The 15,189-nt window shown below is 34.9% G+C and overlaps 3 protein-coding genes across 7 annotated transcripts; 1 reads left to right on the top strand and 2 right to left on the bottom strand.

Annotated features, from left to right (window-relative positions):
• Positions 1-4,425: 4,425 nt before the first annotated feature.
• On the top strand, positions 4,426-7,392 carry LOC116117152 (L10-interacting MYB domain-containing protein). 2 transcript variants are annotated; one of them, XM_031403172.1, is made up of 4 exons: positions 4,426-4,553; positions 5,573-5,933; positions 6,071-6,610; positions 6,719-7,392. In XM_031403172.1, exons 2-4 carry the CDS (start codon positions 5,610-5,612, stop codon positions 7,256-7,258), a joined length of 1,404 nt encoding a protein of 467 aa, XP_031259032.1. In that variant the 5' UTR covers positions 4,426-4,553; positions 5,573-5,609; the 3' UTR covers positions 7,259-7,392. The 2 variants fall into 2 exon arrangements, with proteins under 2 accessions (XP_031259032.1, XP_031259033.1); XM_031403173.1 differs by lacking the exon at positions 4,426-4,553 and having other exon boundaries at positions 5,779-5,933; positions 6,040-6,610.
• Positions 7,393-7,462: 70 nt separating this feature from the next.
• Positions 7,463-10,314, bottom strand: LOC116117154 (uncharacterized protein At2g39920). 4 transcript variants are annotated; one of them, XM_031403178.1, is made up of 6 exons: positions 10,147-10,314; positions 9,853-9,909; positions 9,595-9,748; positions 8,686-9,139; positions 8,012-8,212; positions 7,463-7,844 (listed from the first exon to the last, which is right to left on the bottom strand). In XM_031403178.1, the coding sequence occupies exons 3-6, from the start codon at positions 9,662-9,664 to the stop codon at positions 7,637-7,639; spliced, it is 933 nt and encodes a 310-aa protein (XP_031259038.1). In that variant the 5' UTR covers positions 9,665-9,748; positions 9,853-9,909; positions 10,147-10,314; the 3' UTR covers positions 7,463-7,636. The 4 variants fall into 4 exon arrangements, with proteins under 4 accessions (XP_031259038.1, XP_031259036.1, XP_031259037.1 ...); XM_031403176.1 differs by having other exon boundaries at positions 9,853-9,934; XM_031403177.1 differs by having other exon boundaries at positions 10,089-10,314.
• Positions 10,315-10,841: 527 nt separating this feature from the next.
• On the bottom strand, positions 10,842-15,189 carry LOC116117151 (adenylosuccinate lyase-like). Its single transcript, XM_031403170.1, has 10 exons — positions 14,815-15,189; positions 14,436-14,588; positions 13,717-13,932; positions 13,406-13,588; positions 12,902-13,123; positions 12,687-12,803; positions 12,455-12,598; positions 12,085-12,186; positions 11,780-11,848; positions 10,842-11,307 (listed from the first exon to the last, which is right to left on the bottom strand). The coding sequence occupies exons 1-10, from the start codon at positions 15,019-15,021 to the stop codon at positions 11,062-11,064; spliced, it is 1,659 nt and encodes a 552-aa protein (XP_031259030.1). The 5' UTR covers positions 15,022-15,189; the 3' UTR covers positions 10,842-11,061.

Raw genomic sequence — 15,189 nt, forward strand, 5'->3', positions numbered from 1 at the left:
CTAAGCTTATGAGAAGAGAAAATAAAATTATGTTTAAGGTTTTTTAGGTTAAAACAAAGGTTTTATTTCATTTTCATCTTGTGAGAGCATTAGAATTAAACTCATCCATTTCATTAAGAAAGTATAAAATCCCCCATATGATTATGAAAAAACCTCTTTTAATAAATATCAAAATGTTTTTTAAAAATATAAACACCTCCTCACAAAACTATCGAAAACCCCCTGACAGAACAGATGAATTTAATTTTAAGCGATCCTTAAAATAAATACGATGGCTCCGTTTGGTTCAAAATTGTAGGTTTTTGGGAAAAGTTTTTTGAAAAAAGGTAAAAAAAAGTTGAATTGGGCGGGTATTACGATATATGATTTATAAATTAATAAAATATCTCCTATGTTTATTTATTTATAAAAACACCCCTATAATAAAATATTAAAAGTTAACAAAAACACCCTCAACCCACCCTCAAATACGGACAGCCGGCCACCACCGCCGGTGGGTGGCCGAAGTCACCGTATCGATGCATGACCGGCTGGATCTTGCCGGTCGTGCCCCGATATGGTCTTTTCTGGTCAAATTCATGGTGGATCTGGTCGGTAAAGGCCAGATCTATAGCCAGATCTGGCCATCAACGACCAGATATGGCCGTATTTGCTGGTCAACAACGGCCAACAAACGGTCATCGTTGATGGTCAACGACGACCGTTTGTTGGCCGTCGTTACCGACTATCAATGGCCAGATCTTTGGCTTTAGATCTGGCCTTTTCCTGCCAGATCCACCGTGGATCTGGCTGGAAAAGGTTAGATCGGTGCACTACCGGCCAGATTCAGCCGGTAGTGTGCCATCATAGTAGATTCCGGTCATTTTCTGACGGTGGTGGCCGAAATCTGGTAAATGTGGATTGCTGGGGTGTTTTTGTAATTTTTAAAAAAATATTTAGAGGTATTTAATTAAATTAATAAATTTAGAGGGTTTAAAAAAAGTTGAATAATATTGAAAATAGTATTCCCAAAAAAGTTAAACAGTAAAATACCCAAAAACTCAGATTTTTGGAAATACTACTCACAATATTATTCAACTTTTTTTAAACCCCTTAAATTTGATAGTTTAATTAAATACCCCTAAATATTTTTTTTAAAATTACAAAAACACCCCAATAATCCACATTTACCAGATTCCAACCACCACCACCAGAAAATGACCAGAATCTGGTAGGATGGCGCACTACCGGCTGAATCTGGCCAGTAGTGCGCCGATCTAGCCTTTTCCGGCTAGATCCACGGTGGATCTGGCCGGAAAAGGCCAAATCTAAGGCCAAAGATCTGGCCGTTGATGGCAAGATCTTTGGCCGTAACAGTCGGTCATGACGGCCAACAAACGGTCGTCGTTGACCATCAACGACGATCGTTTGTTGGCCATCGTTGAGAGCAAATACGGCCAGATCTGGCGGTTGATGGCCAGAGATCCACTGTGGATCTGGCTGGAAAAGGCCATATCGGCGCATGACCGGCAAGATCCAGCCGATCATGCGCCCATAAGGTGACTTCGGCCACCTCCGGTGGTGGTGGCCGACTGGGGGTGTTTGAGGGTGGGTTAGGGGTATTTTTGTTAACTTTTAATGTTTTATTATAGGGGGTATTTTGTAAAAAAATAAATATATAGGGTATTTTATAATTTATAAATCCTACATCGTAATACTCGCCCAATTCAACTTTTTTTTAACTTTTTTCAAAAAACTTTTCCCAAAACCCCCAAATTTTGAACCAAACGGAGCCCATAGTTTTTGGGTATTTTACTGTTTAATTTTTTGGGGAATACTAAAAGTAGTATTCTGAAAATTGAAACAAACGAAGCCGATAAACTTTGATATCTCTATTTTGGACAAGACACAGATGTATGAGAAGATATTTAATTATTCTAATTAACCACTATTAATATTTACTTAATCAATTAAACTCACAATCTTAATCTTATATTATATTTCTAATTATTTTGGTTTAACTCTTCCAGTTTGCTTTTCATGTCGCATTGGAAAAACTATATTAAATTATGGAATTCGGATATTTATACATATACCCATCAGACCTCGTTTCTACTCGCAAAAGTTTGCAATTGCAAGAGGTAGTATTTAATATTATTTATTCTTGTAATTAATTTAAATTAACCTTCAACTCAAATATAATATATCTGAAATTTAATTTATAGGGAGAATTAGAGAATTTTACTGTTGAGGGTGATTCCAAGTTAATTAAGAACTTCTTTTCCTAAACAAGAAGCAATGACGGTATCTGGGGAATAAACATCAATTGACTTTGTGCCAGTAGCCGCGGTAATACAAAGGATGCAAGCATTATCTAGAATGATTGGGCGTAAAGCATCTATAGGTTGTTTTTTAAGTCCTCCGTCAAATCCTTGGGCTCAACCCTTGATAGGTGGTGGAAACTACCAAGCTAGAGTACAATAGGGGTAGAAGGAATTTCTGATGGAACAGTGAAATGCATAGAGATCAGAACACAAACGGCAAAAGCACTCTATTGGGCTGACATTGACATTGAGAGATGAAAGCTAGGGGAGTGAATGGGATTAGATACCCCAATAGTCCTAGTCGTAAACGATGGATACTAGGCGCTGTGTGTATCAACCCATGCAACACTATAACTAACGCATTAAGTATCCCGCCTAGGGAGTACGTTCGCAAGAATGAAACCCCAATTACAAATTAGCACTATAATTTTATATTGATTATTAATTATTTTAACCATTCATTCTATTTCTATTCTAGGTCCTCTTTATAATCCTCCTCTGAATAGGGTTATATGGCAATCTTCTGCTATGTTATAAATTCTAGCTTTTTTCTATTCACATCATCCATCATTAGATGTTGGCATTGCGAATTAATTTTGGTGTTTTTGTTCGTCACTGCAGCTGATCATATTGCCCTAACTAGTATTGAGTTAAATTTTGATAAAAGTAATTTGATTTCAATTAAATATTTAGAAAACCAGGACTATGAGTTTAATTTTGTTAAGAGTGATTTTACTTCGAATAAAGTTTCAATAAAGATTGGCTAACAACCCAACTCCAATGTGACAATTTATAATTGGTCAACTCGCAAATGAGCATGCGGTACCTATTTTTGAGTTGACCAATTGTGAGCTATCACGTCAAGATTGTGAGAGAAAAATTGTAAGATTTGATTGTAATTGTAGTGTTGCCTATAAAGTTTTAAAAAATAAGGAGCATGAGTTCAATTTTGACAAGGGCATGGGTAATTTTATTTCGGTTATAGAATCAGATCAAAGAAGAATTGTACTAACCTTTGCTTGAGGATTGTGATAGGTTGATAGTTTTCTTTTAGATTTCTTATTTACCTTCTGAATTATTGTATTATACTTTAACTTTTATTTATTTATTATTTATTAGCCTATAGCAAAATTAAGATTAATCTTTAATCTCCTATGAGTTAGCCTCTTTATAATTATGGTTCTGCATTATGGCCAGCGTGTGATTAGCTATCAAATTAAATTAGCTTACGGGATATTAACAATTCAAACTTCACAAGCCAAATAATTAGCAATGCATTAAGATAATAAAAGGATTATTTTATGTAAGAAAAGATTAAACACTTCTCCCTTTGTAGCCAGATGACATGCTTTTTAGTTATTGGGATTGTGATTGGTTATACAAAGAGTCATGGGAGAAACAATTACTCGGTGAATAATGCTACAGTCACCGAAGTAATGCACCGAATTCATGCACTGAATAACGTGACAAAATCTTGACCATTGATTAATTTTAACTGAATATTAATAGATGATCAAGATTTTGTCACGTCATTCGGTACATAAAATTAGTGCATAATATTCGGTGGCTTTATCATTTCCGTTACTCGGTTCACCCAACAAAAAGATTAACTAAAGGGTAATCAAGGGATTTGTGTAATGTCATAAGAACAAAAATAATTTTCAAAACTATTAACTTGGTGTAGGATTTTTATTTTTTTGTTTTTTAAATACGTAGTTATATTCTTTTATTGATTTTTGGGGTAATTGAATTATAAGAAAAAGAATAATATGTTTGCAAGGACAAAGTGAACCATACTGCATGAGGAAAATGCTATTTATTTAACATGTTAATAACTTCACGTGTAATAATAATAAACGATCTTTTTTATAAAAGATGTTAAAATACACAAAAACGTTTCTCAAAATCAGATAAAGTATATTTGAAAAAACTTGTTTAAAGCATCCTTTAATATATATATATATATAACAAAAATGAACCCTTAAAATAGACGGGTGGTGAAATTGCTTTGGGCCTGAAGGACAACCCAAAAGGCCCAACCTTGATCGTCCACCACCTGGCGGGGCGCTCTGCTCGGCCGTTTAGTTAGATACTGTGGTGCACTTTTGAAAAGAAACAAGAAATGGAAAGTAAGAACAGAAAAAAGAATGAAAGAAAAAGACGAGTTTTTTAATTTAATGCTGAAATCCTTCTGTTTTTCCCAATTCCTCTAATTCGCCTGCCTTCTATTCATCCAAAATGCAGCTCCAGGTGCATTAATATCTGTTTTTCAATTTTATCACTCCACTTTCTCCATGTTCATTTGTTTATTTTCTTTTTTGGTGCATGTTGTCTGTGTTTGACCGATTTTATTGCAGTGACGTGAAGGATTCATTTTTTTTTTCTTTTTTTATTTTTTTAATATCCTTCTGTTTGTTTTCTTGCTATTAGACAAGAAAAGAAAATTGAATTTTAGTTTTGTGGGTTATATTTATGTTCTGCTTTGTCAATGGAAAACTCAAGTCAAAACAACCCAGATTGTTGTAACTTGTGGCGGACTCAATTCAGTTATTTTTTTTTATTTAATTTTTATCATTCATGGTTAATATCTATAAAATTCAAAAATATTATTTTCGCCCTTTGTTTAACTATAATCAGATACAGGGCAAAGCGTAAAGCTGGGTTTTATGCTGTAATATGCGCAGGGTTTTAGGTTTTAAATACATGATTGTTTGCTAGAATGCCCATCTTTTATATAGTTATTTATAATTACAATAAAGTTTTATTTTATTTCATTTCAAGAAGAGGTCATATTTTATTTTTATTTTTTTTTGCTTTAACATTGGTGGTTGTTGATTTTCTGCTCGATTTAGAGGTGACCATCATAGAGAAATGCTATGATATTTCTCAGTATTTGATTGTAACAGACAGTTTTTGGGATCCCATAATGTCATATTGGTGATAAGCTACATGTTTTTAGTAATGTTCAATCTTAAAGTAGTATCAATTATGAATAAAAGACATCTTCTCGTACAATACAATATGTGATTTTCAATTAGTTTAAAATTCATATAATATTTTTTGTGTTCAGTCTCTCTTACTTTGAGTAGCCATGATTTGTGTAGGAGACCATTTCAGAGGTTTTCTTTTTTCCATTTTGTCGAAATGGTGATGGTTAACATTCAACTCCGTGTTCTCTGTGTGTGTGAGAGAGAGAGGAATACGTGCATATGTAGGTGAATCGGTATGCCTTTAATTGTTTATTAACAGGTCTTTTTATACATCAATAGGTCTGTGAATAGCAGAACAATTGCAAGTGAATAAAGGATGTCTGCCTCATCAACTTCAAAGGCAAAAGCCAATTGGATACCGGCTTTCCACAAAATTTTTATTGATTCATGTCTAGAACAGACATTAAATGGGAACAAACCTGGTACACATTTTACTAAGGAGGGTTGGAGGAATATTGTTGAATCATTTTACAAAAAGACTGGCTTGAGGTATGATAAAAAACAAATGAAGAATCATTGGGATAGCACTAAGGAGCAATGGAAAGTCTGGTGTAAGCTAACTGATGCTGGTTTTATGAAATGGAATCCAGAAAGAAATACATTTGGTGCAAGCGATGATGACTGGACCTATTATATACAGGTATACTACCTGGCTTCAAAGTCACTATTGCTATGTTGGGAACTTTTTTTTTTTTTTTCCTTTTTGGTGGGGAGGGGGGAATGTTAGTGTTTTTTATGAATTGCAGATTGGTAAACAGCATAGTACCTTTGTCACAGGCAAACCCAGAAGTTGCACAATTTCGGTTTAAGGAACTTCAGCATGCTGACAAATTGAAAATCATTTTTGATGGTACAATATATACTGGTGATACTCAGCATAAGAGACAGAACAATTGTTCAACCACTTACCTTTTGCATAAAAAAGAGCCATGGAAAGGAAAGCCAGATGGGCTGGATGAGTGTTACTCAAGACATGGGGAGCAACTTGCAAGCGAACAAAGCACATCAGTTTCAAAGCCAAAAGCCACTTGGATACCGGGCTTGCATGAAATCTTTGTTGATCTATGTTTTGAGGAGACATTAAAGGGAAATCGACCTGGTACACATTTTAGTAAGGAGGGGTGGAGGAATATTGTTGAATCATTCCAAGACAAGACTGGTTTGAGGTATGATAGGATACAACTAAAGAATCATTGGGATTCCACAAAGGAACAATGGAAGATTTGGTGTAAGCTGGTTGACACTAGTCATATGAAATGGAACCCAAATACCAAATGCTTTGGTGCTAGCGAAGAAGATTGGGAGAGCTATATACAGGTATGCCAAATGACTCAAAAAAATGTTGATTCTTTTTTAATTGAAATCTCAGTATGCTCGTCTTGTCAAGCGCTCTAGTTTAGTGATAGCATGATAGTTTTGGTACAGGTAAACCCAGAAGCTGCACAATTTCGGTATAAGGAGCTCCAGAACACTGACAAACTGGAAGTTATCTTTGATGGAACAATGAATACTGGAGAAACAGATCCTCCAATTCAGCGGAGGAGGCTCAACGACAGTTGTGCTTCTTCTCTTTTGCATAAAAATGAGCTAGGCACAGGAAAGTGGGATAGGAGGCAGCATAGTGGCAGTCCTACTACATCACTTTCAGATGCAAATGAAGGAGGCACAACCAAACTAGATAGGAAAACTGGGCATCTTTATGACATTGAATCAAGGAGTGTGACAATTCAAAGGAATCTAATAACCATTCAGCCTACGCAAGGCAAACATGATTATAGTATTGGGCAATGCATTGAGTATTTAGATGCAATGGAGGAGGTAGAACAAGGTAGTGATCTTTACTTATTTGCTTTAGATTTATTCCTAAAGAAAGAGTATAGAGAAATTTTTCTTGAACTGAAGGAGCCTAGTGTGAGGATTGCTTGGTTGCAGCGTCTGCAGTCATTTAGTCCGCCTTTGTATTAAGAGGATCTTTTGGTAATAAAATTTTTGTAAAGTTGATGTGGCTCAAAACCTGATTTTTGACAATATTAGAAAATTTTGTTCTTTCATTTGTTACTTAATCCTATCAATTATAGAAGTCTTGGGGAGTTATTTTCGCTTTCAGTTTCCAACTAAATAGCAATCAGTTAGCCAACCACATTTCAAATAAAATAGCTTATCCTCATATCTCCTGAAAGAAACTTCATATTAGCATATATACAATTGAATTCTTAGGGAATTCAAAATATAATGATGACAGAGCAAAGTTCACAAACTACAATGGAAGATCTGCGGATAATGAATAATCGATACACAGAAGAAATGATATTGGAAGGGAAAGCCACGTTTGAACATCATCTATTATGCTATTTTCTTTCTTTCAGTGAGATCCTGAAAGTCATAATATAGAGGATTTGGAAGCTTGAAAACACGCTGTACTAGAGTTTGACCCATTAAAGCATCCATCTGGCTGCTAATCAAACCAGTTATGCGGAAGCCATCTTTTTGCAGTATTGCCCTTCGTCTAGATAAGTATTCGTGGCTATCCATTTGCATTTCATCGTCCAACCTGCAGGGGTGCTGACATTTTAATCAAACTCCATAGGTAAATTCGAAAACATAATTTGCAAGTTCATACTGTATACAGATATCCATATAAGGGTTTCACCCAAAATGGAGAAAAATGTAATCAAAGATGGCTCTTAAGAAGAAAAAAAATGAATGATGTATACTTACCTCATAATCAATGAAGACCAACCACTGTATCCTGCAGAAATGAGGAGCTCTGTGGTGGCATTACGTTGTCCCTCAGGTTTTCTGGATATCAGAATCACAGGCCATCCGCTAGCTTGAAGTGACAAGAATAATTTCAGAGTAAGGGTTTGCTTAAGATGATTGGCCTCTTCAATACCATCAACACTACCACATCGATCGATTCTGCGCCGTAGTAGAATTATTTCTTGTAAGTGACTTATAACAATCAAAGGAACAAGCAGCATAGTGAGGAAAGCAAATATGCTTCAAGAAAATTTACTAACAAGATGCACAGTAGCATGCCAACATCATTTCTTGCTTCCCCAACATTCACCAAATGATGTGTATGTTCTTGAAGATTGAATAAAACAAGGAACAAAAATGGCGCTAGGCTGCTAGCATTCATTTTGAGTACACCAAAGAAAATAGATTCTGTTTTTACCTGAGTAGTTTTTCCTCTACTAAAAGATAACAAGTTCTAAAAAATTTGTATTTGGAGAATCAATTGGTCCCCCAGGAAATTCATGAACTTCACCAGACAAGAAATTCAAGAAAATCAACTTATATTGGGGATGATCACATGTCAAGGCAATCTAACTAAGATGGGATAGAAAATGCACAAAGCAGCAAATATGTGAAAGTTATGAGAAAATTACCTATCCATCAACAGCTTGGTGCATCGAGGACTTGAAGCAAAGATGTCATCTATGTCTATCATAACTAAATCTAAACCATCGTCTGATGGCGAAAGAGTACTGAAATAACTTTCAACCATCCACATTGTGAAATTTAGATCTCTAGCATATTGTCCTTCTTTGAGATATCGAATAGCAAGACCCCTGCAAACTGAAGGGAAGTAATCTCCTTCCACTTCCAAGCTGTTAAGCTCTGCATGTAGAGCATAAATTTTGCAGTAACTGTAATCATCACTTGATTTAGCAATTTCAACTATTCCAGCCCTGCTAGTTTGACAGGATTGCAACATCACTGTTAATGCAATCAGCAAGGTTACCAACAAAATCCCAACAGTTACAAGACCACCAATGAAGATTGTTGCAGCAAAAGATGTCATGTAGAATCCTGCCTCAACTGCATATCGACTTCCCAACTCTGTTGTCAAGGAAAAACAGGAAGATCAATATTCCATCAAATTAGGGAAAAAAAATGCTTACAGACTATAGCTTCACACATGATACAATCATAAGTTTATAACTGTAGATTAGTCGAAAAATTTCCACTGATGGCATGGAGCAACAAGTTACAGAAGTGTCAAAACATATAGATCATCCAATAGCCTATTATTTAAATTTAGAATTTGAACCCAAGGAAAAAAAAAAATCTTCGTAACCAGACTACCTAAATACCCTGAAAATAATATGATTTCAGATGGTTATTGCTTTGGAAATTTAATTATTTACACTGGTTATTACTCCTCATGATCTAGTAAATGAAGCACTTTTGATCTCTTTCTTATATTAATGAATATCTCAGTAATTGTATTTGTCAGATAACATAAAATACCGCAAAATTGAAGTTAAAAAAATAGATATAGGCATATAGCATACCGGAACCTCCTCTACTCTCGAGACTCTGGACGGAGTATTCCCGTTCAATTTCACGGCCATAAACTGACATTCTTTCAATCTAACCAGCAATTACATGCTCAATTCAGCAAGCTATCAAAATCTAAAGATCCCTTCCAGGTGATAGAAGAGACAACTGCAACAACAGAAGTTCAAGCATTCATAAGTACTCCTTTACTTCTACAGAAATTAGATCACAGTTACAATCTAAAAGATCCTTAACATAAAATTAAAACTTACAAGTAGTTTAATCTACCATGCTAAGAGCCAGCACCAGATCATCTCAATTTTTTTTGCCTATAATAAAGGGAAGAAGTTCCACCTTCATGAAAAAAGTTCATAACTATAACCAACCTTAATCAACCAGTTTTATAAAATTAACATAAGAATATGAACTGGGTCAACAAAATTTTGAAGTGATCTATAAGGTTAGATCTCTTTCTTTCATAAACTGAAAACTGCACAAGCAAACCTACACAGATGAACACATTAAGAATATCTGGAAGAGCGTGGCAAAAAGATAAAAAGATGTACTAGAATTCTCCACGTCAAAAGAGAAGCTGTCCATTGTGTCTCTCTCCTACAGGAAGCGGCCTCAATCAGAAACAGGACATCATTGCATGGGGCAGTTGGTGATTGATCAGTCTTTTAAATGAAATCAAAGGCAACTTTCGTCTTGAAGCAGAATGTGCCATGTCTCATCTTTATTAGTGGCGTTCTTTTTCTTTAAGCCCAATCATTCTCTTTTTAAAGCCTCATAATAATTTTTTTTTAAATTATATATTTGTTAAAATTTGTAATTACCAGAAGGGCACTATTTGATTTGATTGGCCGATTGCCTATGTGGGAGTGGAACTGCTGCTACGTATTAATGATTGTAGTCCAAAATATTAATTAATCAAAAGGATTTGGAACATATTCGTTAATATCGAAGGGGTGAATTTCAGTTAGCTCCTCTGATGTTTGCTCTAAATTCAGAAACACCCCATTTGGCTTCAACATTATTCTCCACCGTAATATACTTTTAAGTTAAAAGTATCCAGATTATCACAAACCTCTCTTATCATTTTCCAAAATCATTTTAAAACATAATAAAAATTTGATTCCAGAAACCATGAGCTGATAAAAAATGGTAGTGGTTTGATCTTCCCTGGATCCATGCAGGAAGTGAAATGGATGACAAGACAATAAACTATTAGCACATAATGGTAATATAAAAAACATAAATAATGCTTTCAAAATTTCAACTCTCACTTTCTGTTTGCATTATTATAATCATTCAAATTAGGCAATTACAGTCACATTCCTTTAGAAGCTACAAAATGTGGGTTTTTTTTTTTTTTTTTTTTTCTCTTCCCAATGGCAGGAACATTTAAATACATCACCTCCAAACCTGATCAGGTAAAATAACAACTGTAGTCAAGTAATTGTATATCTTGTGAGATTATTTCAAGAGCAAGTCTCTAAAACCTTGGTCCCATTCACCAAATTCACAGCTGCATCCACATTTCTGGCCAAATCAACAGCTGCTCCAACATAAGTATGGGGTGTTAAATTGAGAAGATTAGCCTTTGCTTCTTCAGGCAATTCTAAACCCAAGATAAACTCTCTTATACTTTCTCTAGTAACTGCCTTTCCCCTGGTTAGTTCTTTTAGCTTCTCGTAAGGCTCTGGAACACCGTATCTCCGCATAACCTACATACAAATTAGCACAAAGAGTAAGAATTATGGGGCCATTTGAAAAGAAGTATATATATATATATATATATATATATATACATATCTAAGAGACTAGAAATCATCAGCTAATCAGCGCAAAAGAATCAAATACGCCAATTCAAATGGGCAGTTCCCAAAAGGGCATCTGCCTCACACAGGAAATTATAACTCAAAACTGCCAAATTAAAACACATTAGATGCTACACTGAACAGCTAGATGTTGGTCAGTACTAGAGATACAATTCTTTTTTCTTAGGGAAAGAGGGAAGGCTAAAGGAATGATAAAGCAAGAACCAAGATACAAGATCTGGTGGCATATCTGTATACACCATTAGAATCCTATACAAAAAAACTAAAGCATCAAAGGTTGAGGACCTAATCTGCAACAGCAAACACAATGTACGACTTGGAGAAATCAAGAGATTAATAAGATGAACAGGATACATACAGTCTGTATTGGTTCAGCAAGCACCTCCCATGCGTGGTTCAAGTCTTCACTCAAGCGAGTTTCATTAACCTAGGATGTTAAAGAAATACAACGAGAGAACACAAAGAAAACATTAAAAATTCATGTGAAATGTAAAAGCAATTTAAACTTCATATTCAACCAATAAAAATACTTTTTAAGTTAGAAAAATGTTAGGAAGATCAATTGCTTCACATGTAGTAGGAAGGTGACATGTACTGTAAATCCAATAAAATATGCTTATGCCAACTGACCAATCAGAATAACATTTGCATTATATTGCATACCTTAAGTTTTCCTATTCCCTGTAATGCACTTTTATAGGCAAGAAGGGAATGTCCTAGTCCTCCACCCATATTCCTCAAAACAGTTGAATCAGTCAAGTCACGCTGCAAATACAGAGAATCCATATTGCCAAACATAAGACACTTAATTAATTATTTATAAACTAAAAAGTGAATAACTTAAAAACAGCCAGTTAAGACTCAACCCTAAGGCTTTGTTTATGCAAGCAATGTTTTGGCATATTCAATTATGTACCTCTGAATGTTATACTTCAACATAAAATCTAAATGGCCTCAAAACCACAACACAAACTAGTGCATGGACAGAAGTCTCTGAAAATTTGTATTGAAGTAAAAATGGATCAGGTCTTACCTGCCAACGCGATATAGGCAACTTCATGCTTAAAAATGATAAATCTTCATTAGCCTTGCCAAGATTACCTTCACTATTTTCAAAATCTATAGGATTAACTTTGTGAGGCATTGTTGAAGACCCAATCTCACCAGCCTTAGTTATCTGTCCAAATTTTCAGAAGAAAATGATTTACTTTTCTTGTACAAGGGGAGAAATCCACCTAAACAAGCCCTTCAGTCACAAAGCTTACCTGCTTAAAGTAGGCCAAAGATATGTAGCCCCACACATCTCTATCAAAATCAATCAAAATATTGTTGAATCTGATAAAAGCATAAAATAGTTCTGCCATGTAGTCATGAGTCTCAATCTGCAAATCAGAAAATATTTAACAAGTGACTTTTAATCTTGCAAGCAATAAATTGCTCTAGAAGGAAAAAAAAAAAGAAGTGCCAAAAATAAAAATACCTGGGTAACATAGGGATTAAAAGTCAGTCCAAGAGAATTCACAAACTCCTCAGCAATTTGAGGCCAGTTAACATCAGGATATGCAGAAAGATGTGCATTGTAATTTCCAACTGCACCGGCAAACTTCCCCATAATCTCAACTCGAGAAATTTCCTTCCTTTCTCTGCTTAACCTAACAGCAAAAACTGACATTTCCTTTCCCAAAGTTGTTGGAGAAGCTGTCTGCAGTTTAGCAATGAAAAGTTAATTTTTCTGCAACTAAACTATAAAGCAACTGTGACAAAGTAAAATGTTCTAAAAAAAATATTTAAAAAAAAAAACACTCTAGAAGATAAATTATTCAAACACACCCACCAACTTTTCCACAGCAGAGTGTATATACAGATGAAAATTATCAAGTACAATTCTCAGACATTAAAGCATGATTCAATATCATTGCCCTCTATGATTTGCTACAATGTTGCACTTGAATGACTAATTACAAGCAAGTAATAACTCTATTACCTGACCATGCGTACGAGAAAGCATGGGGACGTGTGCATTATCCTTCGCAATGTTACATAACGACTTTATCAATTTATCCATTACTGGAAACATGACTTTGTTTATTGATTCTTTCAGCATCAATGCATGGGCAAGATTGTTGATGTCCTCCGATGTACAAGCAAAATGAAAGAACTCAAGAACCTATAGTATAAGAGAAAGAGGGAAAGAAATTAAGGTGATCCTAAGATTTCAATACAATTAAAGCAGTGGACACAAAAGAAAAAAAGATTATTTCAGTATCTAAAGAAACTGAAGAGAAAAACCTCAACCTTAGCAATCTCAGGCTGGAACTGACATTTCTGCTTCAAAAAATATTCCACTGCCTTCACATCATGGTTTGTGACTTTTTCAATGTTTTTGACTTCCAAGGCATCATCCATACTAAACCCATCAATTACTCCTTGCAAAAAAGACTGAGCTTCTTCACTGAAGCTTGGAACCTCGGTAACTTCAGGAATTTGTGAAAGCTTCAGCAACCATTTGATCTGGCAGGCAGCATATGAATTTAAAATCCCTTCAAAATAAACAAAAAGTTTCGAGAAGAAAAAACGCATCATTGGATTAAGATGCAAGGGAATGGATTTCAATCAGATGAGACCTGAATCATGGTAGTGGTTACTATAGATATTACCACTAGGCAGCACAAACAACAAATTATCAGAGCAGTCTTAATAATCATTGGTTTGCTCCAAATAAGCCCTATATCATTTCTCATATCATGATACATTGATTATTTTTTTTGCCCCAAATTACTCCAACCAGTTTCAGGTCCTGACCATATTTTAACCAAATTGAACTTTACAAAAACAATTGTAAGTTGAATAATTACATGCAGGTAGTAAAAACAGTTCTCATACATACACAACAAGAATAACAGCTATTATTCAAGTAGAACTGATAATTTTTCCTGAACATAGAATTGCATTGCCTGCTTGTCTTCTGAAACATGTTCAAACGAATCAAATAATTCAAACAAAAAGGAAAGTACCTCAACTAGAACCCGAAAGTAAATAAGCCCATATTCACTCATGTAAGGAGCCAAGTCCTTAACTTTACCCCAATATCGGCCATCCAATGGCGACAAAGCAGTTAAACTTGATAGCTCAAACTCGCGAGAATCATCTCTACTCATCTTGATCACCTAAAAGCATCAAATTCCAAAAGAACTCCATTAAGAAGTTGAAAATTTACAAAAAATCACAGCAAAATATATATATATATATTGAAAATTTACAAAACCCACATCCAAAACTATGAAAACTTCTCAAAGTTCTTCCTCAAAGTAGAAGACTTCGTTAAATAACCCTTGTACTCACAAAGTCTCGAAGTAAGACCATAATTGAAACAAAAAATAAAGAGAAAGTAACCTTATTGGGAGTATATTCTCTGCGTGAATATGTTTTGGAAATTCGAATAGAAGCATTTGAGAATTGTTGTTGATGATACTGGTAAAGATTAAAGCTTGTGGTGTTTATGGGGTTTCGGTTATTTCTTCTTGTTATTGCTGTGGATACAGGGCTAAAACAAGTCACGTCGCTGCTGCTTAAAACCCTAGAAGAGGCGCCGAGCTCCATGAATGAATATCAAAAAGTTGATAAGTTTACAACACTGTGGGTGAATGAAGCCTTGAGGGTTGAGAGTTCAGTGAATCAGGCTTCATTTGGTTCATGAATTTAAAATACTATTCCGCTTTGCCTAATAAAGTAAACCCAAAAATCCATTCGTTTCAATATTCTCGTAAT

Source organism: Pistacia vera, unplaced genomic scaffold (genome assembly GCF_008641045.1).
Source record: "Pistacia vera cultivar Batoury unplaced genomic scaffold, PisVer_v2 Contig80, whole genome shotgun sequence".
NCBI classification, from domain to species: domain Eukaryota; kingdom Viridiplantae; phylum Streptophyta; class Magnoliopsida; order Sapindales; family Anacardiaceae; genus Pistacia; species Pistacia vera.